This window comes from Arabidopsis lyrata (genome assembly GCF_000004255.2).
Source record: "Arabidopsis lyrata subsp. lyrata unplaced genomic scaffold ARALYscaffold_4, whole genome shotgun sequence".
Classification (NCBI taxonomy): Eukaryota; Viridiplantae; Streptophyta; class Magnoliopsida; order Brassicales; family Brassicaceae; genus Arabidopsis; species Arabidopsis lyrata.
Genome location: NW_003302552.1, coordinates 21,993,007 through 22,012,049, shown reverse-complemented (window position 1 = coordinate 22,012,049; position 19,043 = coordinate 21,993,007). Strand labels below are relative to the sequence as shown.

The 19,043-nt window shown below is 34.9% G+C and overlaps 6 protein-coding genes across 8 annotated transcripts; 2 read left to right on the top strand and 4 right to left on the bottom strand.

Moving 5' to 3' along the window:
- Positions 1-3,894: 3,894 nt before the first annotated feature.
- On the top strand, positions 3,895-6,379 carry LOC9316229 (scarecrow-like protein 27). Its single transcript, XM_021028835.1, has one exon. The coding sequence runs from the start codon at positions 4,286-4,288 to the stop codon at positions 6,176-6,178; it is 1,893 nt and encodes a 630-aa protein (XP_020884494.1). The 5' UTR covers positions 3,895-4,285; the 3' UTR covers positions 6,179-6,379.
- Positions 6,380-8,442: 2,063 nt separating this feature from the next.
- LOC9316228 (phosphatidate cytidylyltransferase 4, chloroplastic) lies at positions 8,443-10,878 on the bottom strand. The gene is made up of 7 exons (XM_021028278.1): positions 10,469-10,878; positions 9,931-10,220; positions 9,647-9,837; positions 9,409-9,533; positions 9,191-9,324; positions 8,990-9,105; positions 8,443-8,910 (listed from the first exon to the last, which is right to left on the bottom strand). The coding sequence occupies exons 1-7, from the start codon at positions 10,697-10,699 to the stop codon at positions 8,819-8,821; spliced, it is 1,179 nt and encodes a 392-aa protein (XP_020883937.1). The 5' UTR covers positions 10,700-10,878; the 3' UTR covers positions 8,443-8,818.
- A 46-nt stretch (positions 10,879-10,924) lies between these two features.
- LOC9316227 (vesicle-associated protein 1-2) lies at positions 10,925-13,442 on the bottom strand. The gene is made up of 8 exons (XM_021028279.1): positions 13,170-13,442; positions 13,008-13,078; positions 12,836-12,917; positions 12,632-12,747; positions 12,382-12,540; positions 12,205-12,255; positions 11,585-11,662; positions 10,925-11,323 (listed from the first exon to the last, which is right to left on the bottom strand). The coding sequence occupies exons 1-8, from the start codon at positions 13,216-13,218 to the stop codon at positions 11,210-11,212; spliced, it is 720 nt and encodes a 239-aa protein (XP_020883938.1). The 5' UTR covers positions 13,219-13,442; the 3' UTR covers positions 10,925-11,209.
- Positions 13,443-13,749: 307 nt separating this feature from the next.
- LOC9318064 lies at positions 13,750-15,024 on the bottom strand. Of its 2 annotated transcripts, XM_021028282.1 has the most exons (4): positions 14,906-15,024; positions 14,553-14,660; positions 14,138-14,159; positions 13,750-14,041 (listed from the first exon to the last, which is right to left on the bottom strand). In XM_021028282.1, exons 1-4 carry the CDS (start codon positions 14,943-14,945, stop codon positions 13,930-13,932), a joined length of 282 nt encoding a protein of 93 aa, XP_020883941.1. In that variant the 5' UTR covers positions 14,946-15,024; the 3' UTR covers positions 13,750-13,929. The 2 variants fall into 2 exon arrangements, 1 of the variants encoding a protein (XP_020883941.1); XR_002332577.1 differs by lacking the exons at positions 13,750-14,041; positions 14,138-14,159 and adding an exon at positions 14,229-14,387 and having other exon boundaries at positions 14,906-15,022.
- Positions 15,025-15,179: 155 nt separating this feature from the next.
- Positions 15,180-16,209, top strand: LOC9316226 (peroxisomal membrane protein 11D). Of its 2 annotated transcripts, XM_021028281.1 has the most exons (4): positions 15,180-15,734; positions 15,809-15,883; positions 15,985-16,068; positions 16,162-16,209. In XM_021028281.1, exons 1-4 carry the CDS (start codon positions 15,540-15,542, stop codon positions 16,192-16,194), a joined length of 387 nt encoding a protein of 128 aa, XP_020883940.1. In that variant the 5' UTR covers positions 15,180-15,539; the 3' UTR covers positions 16,195-16,209. The 2 variants fall into 2 exon arrangements, with proteins under 2 accessions (XP_020883940.1, XP_002881997.1); XM_002881951.2 differs by lacking the exon at positions 16,162-16,209 and having other exon boundaries at positions 15,985-16,156.
- On the bottom strand, positions 16,091-18,179 carry LOC9316225 (SPX domain-containing protein 3). The gene is made up of 3 exons (XM_002880112.2): positions 17,217-18,179; positions 16,607-16,757; positions 16,091-16,533 (listed from the first exon to the last, which is right to left on the bottom strand). The coding sequence occupies exons 1-3, from the start codon at positions 17,421-17,423 to the stop codon at positions 16,178-16,180; spliced, it is 714 nt and encodes a 237-aa protein (XP_002880158.1). The 5' UTR covers positions 17,424-18,179; the 3' UTR covers positions 16,091-16,177.
- Positions 18,180-19,043: the final 864 nt, after the last annotated feature.

The window sequence follows — 19,043 nt, the reverse complement described above, 5'->3', positions numbered from 1 at the left end:
TTTGAGAATACTATAGGTTTGGGTGAGTGATTCCTAAATCCTGCTGATCAAGTACACAAGATCTGCAAAATCTTTTATTTTTGGAATTGAAGTAATTTTCTTGCAAATCTCGGAAAAATAAGGAATATAGGAAATATAATTATGAGTAATTAGTTGGGATGACAGCCAATGGTAGAGATTTTAGAAGGAAAGCGAGAGATTTTTGGCAACAGTTTTTGAACGTAACATCTTTGATTTGGGAGAGATTTTTGGAATATGCTTATACCGAAATATATGTGTAATTATCTACATTAATAACGGGTTTTTTTAGATTTCCTTAAATGTCTTATCCAAGATCCGGATATAGAAAACCGAGTAAAACCCGGATCCAAATTATTAAAAGTAAAAAACCCCTGTAAAAATATATATGTAGATTGTTATTTTGATTTTAAATTTATTGCAATTTAAATGGGCAATTGCCTATATTTAATCTGTTATTGTTAAAAAAAAATGACATAGCTTATTATTAGAATATTAAACAAATTTATTAACATAATATATATATATATATATATTATATATACTGCTAAAAAAATAAATATGTTTTTTTCTTTATAATTTCATAATATATGTATATATTGTTAAAATCTGGACATTTATTATGAGCATAAATATGAAAACGATTTTCCATTAAAATCGGCTATTTATTAGGGTCATTAATATGAAAGATATTAAGACAACATGGCTTCATTTATTAGTTTGAAATTAAGACAACATTCCTAAAATTCCTTATCCAAGATCCGGATAGAATTAAACCCGGATAAAACCCGGATCCAAATGAATTAATGCAAAAAAACTCTATAAAAATGTATACGTAGATTACCCATACAAATATCTGATTTTGAGGATCTAGATGGTTCGGTATTTGTGGTGCAGGGACCTCAACAAATACAGTAATACGGATTATTCATTTTATTATTTTGATAAAATCGAATAATAAGGATTACTGAACTTTAATGGGCCAGATTGCGTAGTAAGTGGGTCTATCGTAAGTTAACGATAAATACGAGGTTTGATGTACAGAAGATAAAGGCCCAATATAATATGTCTGTCGTCTTTTTAAATCGCCTCGCTCTACCAACAAATTGTTCAGAAATTATCAATATATTTTTTGTATAAATATATCATATACGCCTCAATTTTTTATTTTTTATTTTTGTCAACAACCTCAAAATATTTCATAACCTTCGAAAATCTTTAGTAATAGAGATGTTAAGGAACATAAATAAAATGAAGAATGGTACTATATAATAGGAGCAGTTCATCATTGCCAAATGATTAATGGAGAATGTATGTAATAGTGCATCGTATAGTTTTATATTTCAACTATCCCTAGATTTTGGCAATAATAATTAAGATTTAATAATGTATTAATCGATGATTATCTTGTGTTGTTGTGTTGGTAGTTGTCTTAACAAAAGAGACCATATATTATAACCATTTAGCAGCATTATTGTACTTCTGTATTTGTTATTTTCTGCCATAAGCATATAAATCCAAACATACCATCGATACAACTATGTATGCCATGTTCATCTTAATTTAGTTTTCATAATTTAATAACGAAATTTCTACAACTAGAGCTCCATTATCGAAACACTTTTCCTATTTATGTTTTAAAGTGATCTATAATAGTAACTCTGAGCAAATGCCACTAAGGTCCGCAGCCTGTGTATGAGAAATGTATTAAGAAGTTTTGTTTTGTATGCAAAACGCTAAGAAGTGAAGACTTAATTTAAATAGAAATTATAAGGAAAAAAAGAAATATCATATTTGCATATAATATATACTACAATTGAATATCTCTACACAAGTGGCACGTTAGTGGTGTCCCTTCTTTAGCTAGTCATCACCTCCAAGATTGAATAAGCAAGTTGGTAATTTGTATTCTAAAAATAACAAAAAGGCACGAAAAATAATTTAATGCGATACACATTATGTTTTAAGACAGAGTAACAATAGTGGTGGAAACTCACATGGAGGTTTGTGATTTGTCTTGGGAAATAAACCATGTCTCTCATAATGACAATGCTCAAATTTTATAATAGTCTGATTTTTTTTCTGGTTTAAAAACATAAATTTATATGGTTAACTTAACTCAAGGCAATACTGATACATAATAATAACATAATAAGCATGTCTAGTTTACATTCATACACAAGCAACCAAAAATTTCAATCTTGTCTTGGAAATCCAGCTGCACATCTCCTTGTTTGATTTTCATTTACTCCACTTATTATTGTTGTTAATTACTTATTTGTATGTATATATATAATGACCACTTGATTTGTTGGTAATGCTATTATATTTTGTTGTGTGATTATGGTTGTATCTATAGTGTTAGATAAGGAATAAACAAATATGTTAGCGTGATCCATGTTATGTCATCGAGGTGTTTCATTACCACGAATTTTCTTAGAAATTGTGAACAACATATTGGGACCGTGCGATTAATCTGATTTGTGTTGGCAAGAAAAAAAAATTGTTTTATAATTTAACATAAGTTTGGTTTCCAACACAGTGGTTTAGTGTTTTAATATCGTTTAAGTATACCTAATGTAAATAGTTTATTAAGAATGGACAAAAGGTACATTAACTACTTAATACTTAAATTATTATTTTTTTTAAAACAAATAATAGAGTGAAAGTTTTGAACACAGCACTGTCATTTTCATTGACCCAAATTAACATATAAAAGTACCATTTTATATAATAAAAACTTATATTTAACAAAACAATGGATATAATATACTTAGACATGCTTTTACACAAAAAAAAAAACGTATTTTCTTCAAACTTAAAAACATATATGATTACAATGCAATTTCAAGAAAGTCCTAATAAATTCGAATATAATAATGTTAGTTATTTAACTAACACATGTTATGATTAACAACTTTGAGTTCTATGCAAAAAAAGAGTTTAGTTTTGAAATCAGGAGTTAAAGTAATCGACACCACCACCATCTTAGATTTTGTAGTTAAGATTAATTAAAGAAATAAAGAAAAGAAAGAATACTTGCAACATATTTAGAGCCGATGGATTTTAAGTGAGACAAAGCATCTCAGCCGTTGAAAGATTTTGGTCTCGATGTTTTCAAAAAATCTTCAAAAAGCCACACAGAGAGACACTCAAATAGAGCACCGGTCCGTCAGATTCAGTTTCGAAAACCAGGCCCAAAGCCACCACCTGCCAGACCTGTTTCCCCTCTAATTACTATATTATCCCTCTCTCTTTTGCAGTGTTTGTCCTGGAATCTAAAGGGTAGAATAGGGAATTCGGGTAAATAATTAGTAATGAACCATCTGCGTCAGTTTCGTCTTTTTGCTCTGTTTCCTCGGCATATGTAAGATTTTTTTTTTAAAAAAATACACTGTTTCAGATCAGTGACCTCTATATTTGTTTCTTCCATTATTTTGGTAAAAAGTATTCGAAAATAAAGTACGTGAAAACGGGAAAAGATTTGAATCGAGGGGTGGAATTCTTTTTATTTTATATTCCTTCCGTTATTGTATTATTGTATGTTGGAAAAATTTGTTTTAGACTTTTTGAAGGAAAAAAAAAAATTAACCAATTCAAATAAAATGGCAAAAACATGTTAATACCTTTTGCGGAAATGTTGTTATAGAGGATTAGCCGGTTATATACACATCATCACAAGATCACTAAATTCGTTGTACACAAATATGATAAGCAACATTCTATTAAAAAGAACAAGGATTTTGAAAGCTTACGGCTACAATCTAAAGAGTAAGACAGATTAAGTTTGTAGAGAGTAGAGTCACGCGCAGCATTTGCGAAGAGACTCGACAATGATGGCACAAGAACACGGTACATATGTAGATAAGTACATCTACAGACATAAGCCACACATAGAGGAGGAGAAACAAAAAAAAAAACACAAAAAAAAAATGAAAATTCCTTATTACAAAAACCAAAAGATTTAGAGAGAGAGAGAGAGCATTGATGAAGACCACTTTTTATATATTGCACGCATCCATATAACAGCTACAGCATCAGAGAAGAAAAAAAAGTGATTTTAGAGAAAGAAGAAAAATTAAAGAAAAGAAAGTTGGGGCGCCAATTACAAGTTTTGAGCTTTGCATGTGTTTGTTTCTTTCTTCCGTACATTAACCTCTCTGAAACATAACATCTCTCTCTCTTCTTCTTTTGTTGTCTTTCTGTTCTGAGATCTCTCTCTCTCTAGGGTTTTTTTTTTTTTAAGTTACTGTGTGTTGAGGAGGCGATGCCCTTATCCTTTGAAAGGTTTCAAGGGGAGGGGGTGTTTGGTTTATCTTCTTCTTTCTATTCAGATTCTCCTAAAATCTGGTCCAATCAAGACAAAACCGAAGGAAAACAAGATCTTGGTTATGTTGTCGGTGGTCTTTTACCGGAGCCGACGTCTGTTCTCGACGCTTTAAGGAGTCCTAGTCCTCTCGCTTCTTATTCTTCTACCACCACCACGCTGTCTTCCTCTCACGGCGGTGGTACCACCGTCACCAACACCACCGTAACCGCCGGTGATGATAATAATAATAAATGTAGTCAGATGGGTTTGGATGATCTTGATGGTGTTCTCTCTGCTTCTTCTCCTGGTCAAGAACAGAGTATCTTGAGACTTATCATGGACCCCGGTTCTGGATTCGGTGTTTTTGACCCGGGCTTTGGATTCGGGTCTGGTTCCGGGCCTGTACCGGTGAGTGAAAATTCTAATCCTTTGTGTAGCTTCCCGTTTCAAGAGATTGCGACTCCAGCAGAAGCTTTGATCAATCCTACGAATCACTGTTTGTTCTCTAATCCTCCGTTATCTCCACCGGCGAAACGGTTTAATTCCGGATCTCTTCATCAACCGGTTTTCCCTTTCTCGGATCCGGATCCGGGTCACGACCCGGTTCGCCGTCAGCATCAGTTTCCGTTTCCGTTTCAGTTTCATCACAACCAGCAACAACAAATGCCGTCTTCTTCTGCGGCGGTGGCTATTGTTCCGGTTCCGTCGCCGGGAATGGCCGGCGATGACCAGTCAGTCATCATCGAGCAGCTGTTCAACGCGGCGGAGCTAATCGGAACCACCGGAAACAACAATAACGGCGACCACACCGTTCTCGCGCAAGGGATATTGGCGCGGCTCAATCACCATCTCAACACTAGTAACCACAAGTCTCCGTTTCAAAGAGCGGCTTCTCACATCGCTGAAGCTCTCCTTTCACTCATCCACAACGACGCATCACCACCGTTAATCACGCCGGAGAATCTGATTCTCCGAATTGCCGCTTACAGATCCTTCTCCGAAACCTCGCCGTTTCTCCAATTCGTTAACTTCACAGCGAATCAATCGATTATTGAGTCCTGCAACGAATCAGGGTTTGATCGGATCCACATTATCGATTTCGACGTTGGATATGGAGGACAATGGTCATCTCTAATGCAAGAACTCGCTCCCGGAGGAAGAAGAAGAAACAGAGCATCATCTCTGAAATTAACAGTCTTTGCTCCTCCTCCTTCAACAGTCTCCGACGAGTTCGAGCTCCGGTTTACAGAGGAAAATCTCAAAACTTTTGCCGGAGAAGTCAAGATTCCGTTTGAAATCGAGCTGCTAAGCATCGAGCTTCTTTTAAACCCAGCTTATTGGCCACTCTCTCTCCGTTCATCGGAAAAAGAAGCAATCGCAGTGAATCTTCCCGTAAACTCCGTCGCCTCCGGTTACCTTCCGTTAATTCTCCGTTTCCTTAAACAAATCTCACCAAACGTCGTCGTTTGCTCAGACAGAGGATGTGACCGTAACGACGCGCCGTTTCCAAACGCCGTGATCCACGCGCTTCAGTACCACACTAGTTTGCTTGAGTCTCTGGATGCTAATCAGAATCAGGACGATTCAAGTATCGAGAGGTTTTGGGTTCAACCATCGATAGAGAAGCTGTTGATGAAACGGCACCGTTGGATTGAAAGATCTCCACCGTGGAGAAGCTTGTTTACACAATGTGGGTTTTCTCCGGCGAGTTTGAGTCAGACGGCGGAGGCTCAGGCGGAGTGTTTGTTGCAGAGGAATCCGGTGAGAGGGTTTCACGTTGAGAAAAGACAGTCTTCACTTGTCATGTGTTGGCAAAGGAAAGAACTTGTTACTGTCTCTGCTTGGAAATAAACCACAAATCTCTCTAAGCTAATTTCTCTGCTTTTGCTTTTTCAGATTTTAAACGTCGTTCGTTATGTTGTTCAATGGTGTTCTTAGTTTCGACTTTGGTGTTTTAACATTTTAAGGAAGTCAGGATATATAATCAAAATCTCCTTTTGTTAGACTTTATTTTGCTCTTTTGGGTCAATGCATAAATCTCTTATCCAAAAACAGAAATTGTAAAAGAGATATGGTTATTTCAAATCTGATAGATTATACTTTATTTTTGTCCAAAATAGAAGTTTATATGCATAAACTCAATTATGAAGATCATAAAACAAGTGACTTGTGGAAAACTCTCTTAAAGAGCCTATTCCACATTTAGTGAATGAATACTCACGGTACATGCAAGATAGATAACACATTTCTATGAAGTAATTGTATATATTAAAATTTACAACCAAAAAGTGAAAGCTAATTGAATTTATCATTAGGTTTTTGGAGCTTCCAAGGTTGAATGTTTTGTTTAATCGTCTCGGGTCCCTAACGGATTTTTTTGGCCATGAAAAAGTTTGTTTTTTCGTCATAAAAAATATTAGGACTTTAAATATTTATTTAGATGTAGGGATTAAATGTATTCATAAGCTTTTTAGCTTTAAATATACTTATGCATTATTGTAATACGACTTTTGTTCGTGAAATCACATGCTCCTAAAGTCGTTGGTGCTTGATATTATAATCTCAGTTGATTATAGGACTTTTTATATGTTAACTAAAATTGGAGGGTCTTGATTTTCGACCAACCGCTTCATTTAACTAGTGTCGATGACGCCGGTGTAGAAAACTAAATATTGTTTAATCATGGCCATAGCCCATAGTAGCTAAAAAACGTGTAATTTTATAGATTGGCTGGATTAGAAAAACAAATAATGTATATATTTACCCTACATATCTGTTTATATCAATTATTGTCGTCTTTATTTACAAGATCAATATCTAATCCACTAGCATCTTACCTAACTATTTATAAAACACTAGATAAAGCTTTGTTTTGGGTGCGGTTAATTTGATAACAAAAAACAATGCTAAATTTTGTTCTTGTATTATTCTACTTTAATAAGTTTTGTTATTGGAGGAATAATTTTACGAACAAAAAATTGAAATGATGAAAGCCTTTCTAAAGTCATGTTTTAAATAATTTTTAATAAAAAAGCAAACGGAAACGGAAAAGTTTGGTTGTGACACCTCTAGTAGCGGATCGAGGTTTGCATGTTACTTTGTATGAAATGTTTTTGTTTTAGTTGCCTAATTTCGAAATTATCAGCTTTTTGACAATATAAAAAGCATGCATCAGCTTTAACTTATAACTTTAAAACTAAAAAAGACATATAAATACGTCATCAATAAGATATGAGAATTTGAACTAGAAATATAATAACGTAAATTAAACATGGAGCCAAACCGACAACAGACACTTTTGTCTCCCTTCATAATTTTACTTTAGACATTAATTAAGAAACACCGATTCATGCACATACCTAGTCACCTACGTGCTTACAAATATTACATCTATGGCTTTTTTATTTCCGTTCAAAATTTTTATTAAATTTATAGAAATAACAATCTTAACATTTCGTAAATTTGCGTTAAAAGTGAAAACTTACTATTTTGAACCACCTTTATTTATATCACAATCTCCATGAAAAGTAAACAAAATATAAGAATCTCAGCAAACAACTAAATTCGTAAATAACTTTACTTTTTCCATAGTTTTACAAATATTTAAATGTACAGTATGTGGTTAAAGTTTACCAATTTTTTTTGTGACAATTCATAAGAAAGGAATAAACTTTGATAGATACAAAATCTTAGGCTGATGCTCGCTCCACCAATGTCTTCGTCTTCCCAATCATTTCTTCTTTTTTTTTCCTCTTTATATTGTTTTCTTTTGGTTCTTTAAAAATAAATTAATTTTCCTTTTTCCACTCAATTTATAAAGTCTGCTTGGGAACAACGCATTCTCTATCAACCCCACATCATTTTAGTCCTCTTTTTTTAGTTTTCTTTTCACAAGACCTCTTTTTAGTTTTTATCCAATTTATAAGAAAGGTGACAAAAAAACAAAACATAAAGCCAACAAAAAAACAAAATCTAGTAGTAGAGATATGTGTAAAAATTGTAGATATAAAACTCCCTGTGTTGTCTAAAAAAACATATATTGTTCGAACTGGATTGAGCAGCGTGAATGGAGTCGTGGTAGACCTGTCAGTCCATCACCATCAAAATAATTGCAATTCGGCATTAATCATGTTTTAGGGTAATTTAATAAAGTCAAACTTTATAGATTTTTCATAAGAATAAAGAGTTCCTAAGAAGCTTAAAATTTATCTAAACATTAAAAGATGAAAATAATAATTCGTATGACTACCAAATTATGCACCTCAAAAGACTGCCCTTTTGGGTCAACTATCAAACATAAACCAAACGCACACCGATTGTTACATCGTACCAAGAAGCAACATACCGGCTCTGCTTTCACCTCCTAGTCCTCTGCATCTCTCAATGGCAACAACAGTGAACACTGCACCGTTTGTTTCACAGCTACATTGCCAGATTTTATCGTGGAAATGCTTGTAAGTTTACCGAAGTTATCGTATTTCCGGTAGTTCATCAAACTCCATAAAGTCTTAGGGATGTTTTAATGAATGAATAAGCTAGTGCGCCGGTGAAAATGTAACTATCAACTCTATCTAATATCCCTCCTGCAAGCATGGGAAGGAAAGAGGTAGCGGGTGTGAGAAGAATGGCATTGATTTATGGATCAATTAAGGGTGACATTACCGTGTCCTGGGATGAGTGAACCAGAGTCTTTGACGCCGGCATCACGCTTGATCATTGATTCAGTAAGATCACCAAAGACTGACCCAAAGAAGTTAAGAAACCCAAAAGCTATTGAGCTGAGGAAACCAAAAACAAATGAACCAATTCAGAAACAGAAAAATAACGAGAAACCGAGTTCAATATAACGAAATCTCTGAGTACCTGAACAGAGATTGAGGCCAACTAAGAGATTTAGAGAGTAGAATGGTAATGGCTATACAACCAACAAGTCCTACAAAAGTCCCTTCCCATGTCTTTTTGGGACTAATACTAGTAAGAGGTGTCCTACCAAAAGCCTGCAACCTTTTATAGTTAAAACCAAGTTCAAAGCGGTTATAGAAAAAAAAAACTTATCTGTGAGGTATCATTATTGGTATTACCTTGCCACCGAGGAAAGCAAATGTGTCCGTCGCAATTACACCGCTAAAAGAAATCAATGTTGCCACAAGTCCAACTGTCCAATGAGCTTGACCACCAAGAAGAATTGGCCATGTCTTTCCAATACCTATAGAATTAAAAGGAAAAAAGTGGTCAAAAGGACATCTGAAGTAGGAGGAGAAAGTAGAGAACTTTGCCTCAATAAACTGAACTTTAGAGATATAAAAGGCGAGAGCTTGCCAGTGTTAAGCGCAGGAGCAGCTAAACCACAGCGAAGCTTAACCCAGAAACAAGGGAGATAACCACAGTAAAATAGACCAAACATTGTACTACTCAGCTGAGCAAAACGTGGGGATCCTCTCTGTACTAACAATGCTATTGCAACAAGAAATGCTGCGGATGTCACCAATATATCAATGTTACCAAAGTACCTAAAAAGATAATTCATAAAATCTGTTAAGGAGAAGTCAGATCACATGGATAACAAGACAAGCTTCGATGTAGAGTGTTTTAGCTAAACTCACAGTGTAAGTATGGGCATAACGGCACATATAACCGAACAAACTCGAGAAACATATCGTGGAGGAGGTGTCATTCCTTTAGCTATGCCTCTACTTCTAACGAGCTCGAAATATTCGCGGGAACCGATAAAAACAGAAGCTGCTAAGGCTACAGTAAAAAACCATCCTCCAGCTAACACAACACATCCAACAGGTAATCCAATGCCAATACCAAAGATCACTCTTTTCTTAAGCTGGCTTGGTTTCTTCTGCTTATCTTCCACATTTTGCAAGTCATGGATTCTATCAATTTCCTGAAAGAGAAAGACCAATTGAGGAATCAGTGAAGGCTCACTGACTAGACAATGATCAAATCCCTACTACATTCCGATAACAATAAAGCTGATTCTCATTCCTAAACACTATCAAGTCATTGCTCAATTAAGCTAAAATTTGAGTCTTTCTATCTCTCTATGTTTCTCCATCTCGGTCAATGTTGAATAAGGGAAATTGCTTCTTCTAGAGTTACAGATTGGAGGAGAAGGAAGTATAAAGTGATTACCTTTGCGTTGTCATCATCACCAAGCTGGTCTGATTCAGCTCGAGCAACGGCAGTGAGGAAACGCCGTTTAACAGAAACCGGACCAAGGCCGGAACGAAACAATGGTTTGGTATCACCACCGACGAGACGCAGACCAGATAAAGGGGGAAGAATTAAGGGTTTTTTAGAGAATGAACGGCAAGGGCATGTACAGCGAGAAGTTGATAAAACAAGTTCAGCAAAAGACGCCATTGCTTTCAAAATGATAGGGAAAAAAACAGAGGAAAAAGAGAGTTTTCTTGAAAATCAAAATCTCTGAATCATCATCATGTCGGAGAGAGTGTGTTTGTGTGTGTCATTCGGCGAGTTTTGTATTGTAGCTAGGTAGAATCAGAACCTTCTGAGTTAAGTAGAGACTTCATATCCTCACTAAAACAGTAAAGAAGGCAACACTTTTTATTTATTCTATTAGAGATGGAGAGAAAAAGTTAGTGGAGAGAAGATAAAGGACACAAAAGTCTTTGGTCTACACAAAGTTGTAAAAAGAGAGATGAAAAAGGAGATTTTGTGAAAATTCTAAGTCTTATGGAAACCGTAATACAAATGCTCTAACGCACTAAGTTCAGAATTTTAACCGAAGGTGCATGACGATGATAAGGTAGAAGAGAAGATTGTCCTCCTCACACAATTTGATTTTCTTTCTTTTTCAATGCTTTTAAAGCACTTTTGAGACTTGTGGAGTATTTTGTTGAAGCGAGCAGATCATGTCCTCTTCATAATGTATCCCAAGATTAAACCGATTAGTCCGACCAGAAGAACGTACATGAACGGGATTCCACCACTCTGACTTCTCTTGCTTTCACGCTTCAACTGGTCCTGCAATTTTAAATCTTTTTGTTATCCGAGAGGTTCTTGTTTCGCAAAAAAAAAGCTAACGGTATAAAGATTTAATTGAGCTTAAACCTAACTACTCAATGAACAAGAACACGGCTGCTTCTCTAAAACCAGGGAAACTAGTTATGAAAGTGCTTGCCATGTTGCTAATCATCAATCACCCATCGCAGACAAATATTTTCTTTGATTCCTAAAACAACCACCGGGAGGAATAGTTCAAAGGATCAGGTGAAAGTTGCTTACCAATTCTTGTTGAAGCCTGTTGTTCAGTTGAACCGCAGAGTTCTTTTCCTCGGTGAGTCTTGTGACCAATGCTCTTGCCTGATATCATTCAAATCAATAGGTGTCAAAATTACATGTAATAGAATGACCACTAAGGTCTCCTAACTTCAAAGGTAAATTGTGCCAAATAATAGCCAATACGTTTGTTGCATCTTAGACCAATGCAATTGCATGCATAAACTGATTAGTAAAAAGCTAAAACTACAGCAGAGGGAACCATATTCCTCTGCACCACAGTATTGAGGCACTCAACACTGCTAAGACATTGGTTAAAGCTTTAAACAAGGCAAGCATTATTTTCAGTGATAAACAAAAAGATTTAAGATTATAGGACTAATAGATTTGAGAAATTCACATCAAGCAGTGTAAATAAACGAGCCATTAAGGTGCTAATCACTGGAATGATTTGAACTTAAACAAAAGAAGACTAACTGCTCTAAACGACCTGATAGAAAAGAGAATTCCATAGGTTTGGATGGTAAACTAATGTAGGTAGCGTAATGGTATAAAACTCATGCACTCTTCTTTATCATGCCAAGGTAGCTCAGTTTCATGAAAGTATCAGACGGGTAAAAAATTACCTCAGATGAGTTATCCTGAGCATCAACCCTGTCCGCGCTAAATCTTGGAGCCTAAAATTAAACAGGATAATGCAAGAATATCAACTAAAGTACAAAAAGGAAACATCTACAATAGCCCTCTCTTCTAGTTAAAGGTTGTATATTTCTTGGCTGTATAATCAAGAGATGTATACTTACAGCAGTAAAATCAGAAGCATTCCCATTATCAGAGACAGAAGCCCTTGGTGAAGAGCCCTCTTCAGATCCTTCTCGAACCGGTGATGGTGGTCGTGGTGGAGCAACATAGATAACTCTCAATTTAGTCTCTTCGACTCGATGCCCTGCCTCTTTGCTAAACTGCAGTGTTCATTACACAATAAAACATTGCTAAATAACCAAAGCTTCCAAATCAGAAAGTACTCAGATAATAAACAATATCAATAAATACCATCTCATGAGTAACATCCTTGGGGGTGGCTCCAGGACTAGCTACTACACATTGAAGCAAGAACTTATCTTTACACTGCATATCAGCGGGAGCTTCCTTTTGAGCTTGCATGGTCACTAATTACAAAACAAAAACCGAAACTAGTTAGTAAGTTGTTCATCTTTTATCCATTGAGATCAATTACGAAGAGGAAAGAGACAAAACCTAAAACTTCAGAAGAGGATCTGGGATGAACAACACCAGTATTAGGCCTAACGCAATACTTCTTTGGATTCGTCGTCTTAACCTTTAAAAATTGAACCTTGCAAACATTAAGATATACACAAAAATCTCCAAAGATAAAATTAAGAAAAATTCAAAAGCTGAAATAAATCACCTTGAAGGCGACATAATTATCGGTCTTGTTACCCAAATAGAGAGAACAAGAGATCTGCTTCTTCAATTCAACTATACATCAAACAAAGATTCACAAAATCATCAAACTAATTCGGAAAAAGTTAGATCTAAGACATATGCGAATCATTGAAAAAAAGCTTACAAGGGAATTGAAGGTCAACGGGATCGATGGTGAGAAGCTCGTTACTCATTTCTGCTGAGATATTTATTCCGATTCAATCAATTGATTAAAAAAAACAAATCTTTATGAAGGCAAATGAAGTTTTGGTACGGTGACTCTGATCTCCGGTGGTCGTCGACGAAGGAGGAGAGAGAGAGAGAGTATATAATACGTAAACAAAAGAACAACGTGGGACAGCAACGTATGTCTTGTTTCTCCTTAATTAATTAATTTAGACCGGAGACTCACTTATTGTTATTACTATTATGCCCTTAATCGTCTGCTTTCTCAAGGTGCGTTTTCAGGGTTATAACAGTCATTCTGATTCGTTCTCTTTCTATTTTGACCAGCCCAAAAAAAAAAAGAATTTATTTTGGCTTTCTCTCTAAGTCTCTTTTTTTTTTTATTCTCTCCTTCAATAAACAAACATAGAGCCAAATTACAGCAAAACGAAACAATTACTTATAACGATTGGTCGTATTCTACATATCAACATTTGTATTTATTTATCAACAAAACTGATAGATAATAATAACAAGGTTAATAGGGAATATTGGATGGATATCGGAGAAAAAAAGATGTGAGAGTAGAGATGATGATGAGAGTGACCAAAATGGTTTAATTACATGCTCATAATGTCAATTTAAAGGTTCCAAGAGAAATAAAATAGAGACAGTTGGTTCTTCAAGGCACAAGACATATAACTAAGTAGGAAAGAGGTGGATGATAAAGTTGATGTCTTCTAAGTGCCAGACGCTTTAGACTTGCTAATCTTGAAATAGTACGCAATTGCCCCCAAGATTATAAGAGTCAGATCCGCACAGTAAAAGTGTAAAACCGTGTAAATGTCCGCACTACAAAAACGTGTGACTAAAAGAGTTAAGTTCAACAAAACAAAGTCCAAAACCATACATACATGATATATATATAGCATAGATCAAGGAACTTACCAAGTTGTGCCTCGGCCATGTCCTAAAAATGCATAACGATTTTCCGTTGAAAGAAGAAACAACATAATGTTCGTAAGCAGAGAGTTTGAAAAACCATACTAAGATTATTAGAGCATGTTCAATTGATTAAAGAGGTGAAGTGATTAATAAAGATTAAAAAAAGAATAAAGGATAATCTTTTCTCCATCAAGGGGACACACACAAGGTTCTCTCTGTTTCTGGCGTGACCAGAGGAATAAGATACATTTCACTGTTGCATTAAAAAAAAAAACAAGTTTAAGGCTAATTGATTGATATCAACACCACCCAGAAGAGGCTAATCCAGAATCAAGGTTTGTGTTCTGACAGTCAAAAAATAAGAAAAAGCTAAAAAGATCCTCTGAGTCACATTATTTAGAGTAAAGAAGAATCTAACCGCAGAATCTGTGGTCGCAAGGGTTGACGATAACTACCGGAGAAGAGTCTGATAAGCATCTACGGCATTGAATAGCAATAAGAGGCTTCTTCTGAATATCTTCTATAGCTGAAAAGATACGGACTAATAATTTTAACAATTCTATTTTCAATTCAAATTAGCCATACATAACCGGAATCAATCCTAATTTATTAATTCTGATTTGATAGAAAAGAATTACACGCGATTTAGAACGAAATCGGAGCAAATGAAACACGTAATTCAAGTTACTTTAAAAAAAAAAAAAAAAAAACCGTATGAGAGGAGATCAGATCAAAACCAGAAAAGAGAAAAGAAAACTAGTCGATTCTGACCTGTAGTCGTGGTTCGACTCTCTGATGAAGATGAAACCATCGACTCCTTAAGATTCTTTGATGACGATCCTAGTTTTTAGCTTTGACATTACTGATCTCATTTCTTTCAAAGTAGCCAAGATCTGCAAAATACAAATCGAATCCAGAGGTAAAGATGTTAACAATCAATCTCTCTCTTCTACTGAAAATTCCGAGGGGAGAGAAATAGAAGAAAAAGGTGGGACTTGCCTTGGAATGTCTCGACAATCTTATCGCCTGCAGAGCGAAAGTAGGAAAACATGGCGATGATTAGGGTTTCGAGCAAAGAAGAAGAATAAAACCAAATTGGGGATAAAATAATGGAATCATCAATGTTTGTTTCCGAGAATATTTCCATTTACCCTCTCGACCATTGTTAATAAAAGTTTATTCGGTTCAATCACACAAATTTACTAACGTGAAACCAAACCAAATTTTATAATACTACATACATAAAGTATATGAATTTCCACATCAAAATACTTTCATCGGATTTCCAGATCTGATTTCTTTCAATTTTAAATCCGAAATTGAGATATTTTCGGAAGTAGTAGAATTTTCCAATTTTCCTCCTGTCTTGTGAAAGTGGTAGATATTTTGGAATTTGATTAGTAGGATGGGGACGATATCAAGAGCAGAGCTAGCACTTGTGGTAATGTATATGTATCTGAACAAAACAGAGGCAAGGGATAAGTTATGCAGAGCTATACTACAGTATGGTTCCAAGTTCTTGAGTGGTGGACAACCTGGTACTGCTCAAAATGTTGACAAATCTACTAGCTTAGCCAGAAAAGTCTTTCGTCTTTTCAAGGTTAATCCTTTTTTGCTGTTTTGATTTTGATTAGAGTCTCTTTGCTAATTAACTAAATATCATCATTATTGCAGTTTGTGAATGACTTGCATGGTCTCATCAGTCCTGTGCCTAAAGGGACTCTTCTTCCTCCTGTTTTACTTGGAAAGGTATGTGCTTTAGAGCTCAAAGCTCAGTGTTTCATACAAAGATTTCTTAGTCCCCTTGTTTTATATCCTTGTTCTGTACCAATCTTTGTTGTTATTTTCAGTCGAAGAACGCACTTTTATCTACATACTTGTTCCTGGATCAAATTGTCTGGCTTGGGAGATCAGGAGGAATATATAAGGTCAAGGTGGGAGGGAGAGATCAAAGTGTATGTACAAGTATTACGGTAATGCCATTTTCCGTGTAATTAAGCTGACTAGACTTATGGATTTCAAGACAGGTGAGCGACCACAACATCAAGGAATATGTATAGGAGAAGACAGATCGGAATCGGAGATATTTAGCGGTGGTAGTGAGAATGCACTATAAGTCGAACTTCCTCTTCTCATCTCTTTCATTGTCAACAATGCCGCAACGGTATTCCTAAATATCCCTACTCCCGCCGCTGCAGAAGTAACCGCCGCACATCTCTCCGCCTCCGCCTCCACCACCGTCACGGGAAACACCGCGTCCATTGTCGTCTCCCACTCTCTCACTAGTCTTGAAACAAGATCAGTCTTGAAAAACGGTTGATGAAGAACTTTCTGAATAAACGGTGATCTTAAACCTCCTCTTGTTCTCTTGTCGTACTTCTTTAAAATCTTTGCTAATCCTATAGATACATATTTTTCCGATCAGATTATGATAATTTCATTTTTTGAAAAAGAATGTGGTAACTCACTCACCAGTGTAATTGATGTTACTGTAGTTTACTAAAAGAACCATTTCACCGTGGAAATTGACAATATCTTTTCTGATCTCACTAATCTCCTCTCTAAACATTTCATCATTGTGTCCACATTTCTCAACCAATCTCTGAATTCGAGATTGCAATTCCTGCAAATTTTGTTTCATATAATCATATTAATTAAATCCCACTCTACTAAAAATGTGTGCAAAGTGATTTCACATTTTTAGTTTATAATATATGTAGAGAAACTTCCACAAAAAAAAAATACAATTAAAACTAAATAATTCTCCAGATTACACATAATAATCCAAATTTCTATATTAGAGAGACAGACTGCTAAAAACTATTTAATTGGATGATTTTTATATGTCTCACTTTTTTAAAAAATTAAGAAATCAATTAAATACCACTCTGTTGAAAATTTCCTTAGATCGATTGCACATTTTACAGTTATAATATTTTCGTATCAACCAATAAAAACGAATTATTTCTCCTACACTTCTTAAAGTTATTAGATCAGTGGTTGGTTAAAACACTTTATAGTTAGATCAGTTGACTAGGTAAACTCAAGAAGAACAATCTCTCTGTTTTTTTTTTTGTTATACCTTGTGGTGGATGATGAAATCTTCTTCTTGTTCCACGAAGAAAGCATTAAATTTGTCGATCTCTGCGTTCAACAAACCAACGAAAATAGATTCCGCCAGCGCCGGAGAAGAGATCAGATTCTTGAGTTCCTTGTAACGGAGAAACTTGTCTCGCCACTCCGGCAACGACTCTTGTATCTGTTCTTTAATCCTCTTCCCGAACTTCATCAAAATATAAAACCTCAAATTCTTATCTTATTTTCTTTCTTTTAGTTAAAATGAAATTTATTACATTTGATAATGGAGGAAGAAGAAAGAGAGTAATATAGAGATATATAAATAGTGGTTGTGTAAAAGAATATGAAAGAGGATATGCTTAGCTTTGGCGTGACGAAGTGTTGTGAATGTGGCATGTAATAAAGAGATGAAGAAAATAAAAAGGTTAGATTATTGTTGTTGTTGTGTTGATGTAGAAAAAAAGATTAAAATCCTCTGGCATATTCGGTCTCTAACTTCTCTTTGAGTCTTATATTTGATTTTTTTATAATTATTTTTTTGTGTTTTTCTATTTTTGACCGGACCTTTTATGGTATGTTTGGTATATTACATGTGTTTGCTGATTTCATGCTATCGTTTTTCAAGGTATAAACTATAGAATTTAGGTTGATTCCTCGATTAATCCATTTGTTTTTTATTTTTATGAATGCATGCTGTTGATGTGACTGTGAGTCGCGTCCTCGAGAGACCGTCGAGCAGAAAGAAAGGAAGAATTTGCCGGGACGTTTGTGAGATTAGAGATTAAAGTGACTAAAATGACCTAGACCCGTGACCAGATTTTAGGGTTAAAATGGTAATTAATGAGATCTTCATAAAGTCTTATGACAAAGAGAATTCAAAGATTCCAAGAGAATCAAGCATCTATGGTTTGGTTTCTTAGCAAAGAAAAAAAAGACTCTTGAGGAATGAGGACAAACGAAAGTAGGTTTAGCACAAAACCCATTAAAATAGGCTTGTTGTTTCAAGGCCCAAATACTACAAACTCATCACTAGATGAGTCCATAAAATAAAACTCCATGAACTATAGCCATGTTAACTTAGAAATTTTCTTTTTCAAAAGATAAAAATAACTAATAAAATTGACGTTATCATAAGTGACGTCATTGATTGGGAATTTGAAGATTGATCATCATGTTGGGATTGAAGTCTAGTATTGACATCGGCTAGGAAATCTATAAATCGATACGAGCTGACGTCTTTCATTAGCTAATGTCAAATGTTATACTGTGGTCTAACAAATGAAACAACATAAGAGATAAGAATGGTTTTATATATATATATAGATTTTTCGACATTCAAATATTTGATAAAATGCTTATTTCTAGAGTATTTTATCCCCAAAATGAAGAAGATAAAATACTCTCGAATCACACAGTTTTATTATAAAAAAAACATAGTGATTAGCCACCAAGCAAAAAATGGATTAACGATTTTAATATGTAAACATCAAATCCTAGTAAGTAGCCACCAAACTGCGTGATTAACTGATAACACTAGTTGAACTATCACAACAACTTTGAATCACAACTTTGTTGATGATATCTATTGAGTCTTGAGTGGTGATTACCAACGTAAGCCATTGGGTTTGTTTCCAATCATAAGTAAAGAATAAAGTATACGTGAAGAATAATTCTAAGTAGGTGGTATAGCTCAAAACCCAAAGCCAAAGGCCAAATTTGATTCTACAGTGAAAATGATATAGAAACTATAAAGTTTGTTTCTCTTCTCTTTTTAGATTTGAGTTTTTTTTTTAATCCCCTAATAGTGGGCGAAAGAGATATAGATGAAGTG

What these genes read in the sequence shown, in the direction of transcription:
- LOC9316225 (XM_002880112.2), bottom strand. Translation starts at nt 17,423, where the DNA reads ATGAAGTTCGGGAAGAGGATTAAAGAACAGATACAAGAGTCGTTGCCG. An exon ending in ATTTCATCATCCACCACAAG is followed by an intron (nt 16,758 to 17,216) that starts GTATAACAAAAA and finishes CAAAATTTGCAG; the next exon opens with GAATTGCAATCTCGAATTCA. An exon ending in CAGTAACATCAATTACACTG is followed by an intron (nt 16,534 to 16,606) that starts GTGAGTGAGTTA and finishes ATGTATCTATAG; the next exon opens with GATTAGCAAAGATTTTAAAG.
- LOC9316227 (XM_021028279.1), bottom strand. Translation starts at nt 13,218, where the DNA reads ATGAGTAACGAGCTTCTCACCATCGATCCCGTTGACCTTCAATTCCCT. An exon ending in CGTTGACCTTCAATTCCCTT is followed by an intron (nt 13,079 to 13,169) that starts GTAAGCTTTTTT and finishes TTTGATGTATAG; the next exon opens with TTGAATTGAAGAAGCAGATC. An exon ending in ATAATTATGTCGCCTTCAAG is followed by an intron (nt 12,918 to 13,007) that starts GTGATTTATTTC and finishes CAATTTTTAAAG; the next exon opens with GTTAAGACGACGAATCCAAA.
- LOC9316228 (XM_021028278.1), bottom strand. Translation starts at nt 10,699, where the DNA reads ATGGCGTCTTTTGCTGAACTTGTTTTATCAACTTCTCGCTGTACATGC. An exon ending in GTGATGATGACAACGCAAAG is followed by an intron (nt 10,221 to 10,468) that starts GTAATCACTTTA and finishes TTTCTCTTTCAG; the next exon opens with GAAATTGATAGAATCCATGA. An exon ending in TGCTCCTGCGCTTAACACTG is followed by an intron (nt 9,534 to 9,646) that starts GCAAGCTCTCGC and finishes TTAATTCTATAG; the next exon opens with GTATTGGAAAGACATGGCCA.
- LOC9316229 (XM_021028835.1), top strand. Translation starts at nt 4,286, where the DNA reads ATGCCCTTATCCTTTGAAAGGTTTCAAGGGGAGGGGGTGTTTGGTTTA.
- LOC9318064 (XM_021028282.1), bottom strand. Translation starts at nt 14,945, where the DNA reads ATGGTTTCATCTTCATCAGAGAGTCGAACCACGACTACAG. An exon ending in GAGTCGAACCACGACTACAG is followed by an intron (nt 14,661 to 14,905) that starts GTCAGAATCGAC and finishes GTATCTTTTCAG; the next exon opens with CTATAGAAGATATTCAGAAG. An exon ending in TTGCGACCACAGATTCTGCG is followed by an intron (nt 14,160 to 14,552) that starts GTTAGATTCTTC and finishes ATGCATTTTTAG; the next exon opens with GACATGGCCGAGGCACAACT.
- LOC9316226 (XM_002881951.2), top strand. Translation starts at nt 15,540, where the DNA reads ATGGGGACGATATCAAGAGCAGAGCTAGCACTTGTGGTAATGTATATG. An exon ending in AAGTCTTTCGTCTTTTCAAG is followed by an intron (nt 15,735 to 15,808) that starts GTTAATCCTTTT and finishes TCATTATTGCAG; the next exon opens with TTTGTGAATGACTTGCATGG. An exon ending in CTCCTGTTTTACTTGGAAAG is followed by an intron (nt 15,884 to 15,984) that starts GTATGTGCTTTA and finishes TGTTATTTTCAG; the next exon opens with TCGAAGAACGCACTTTTATC.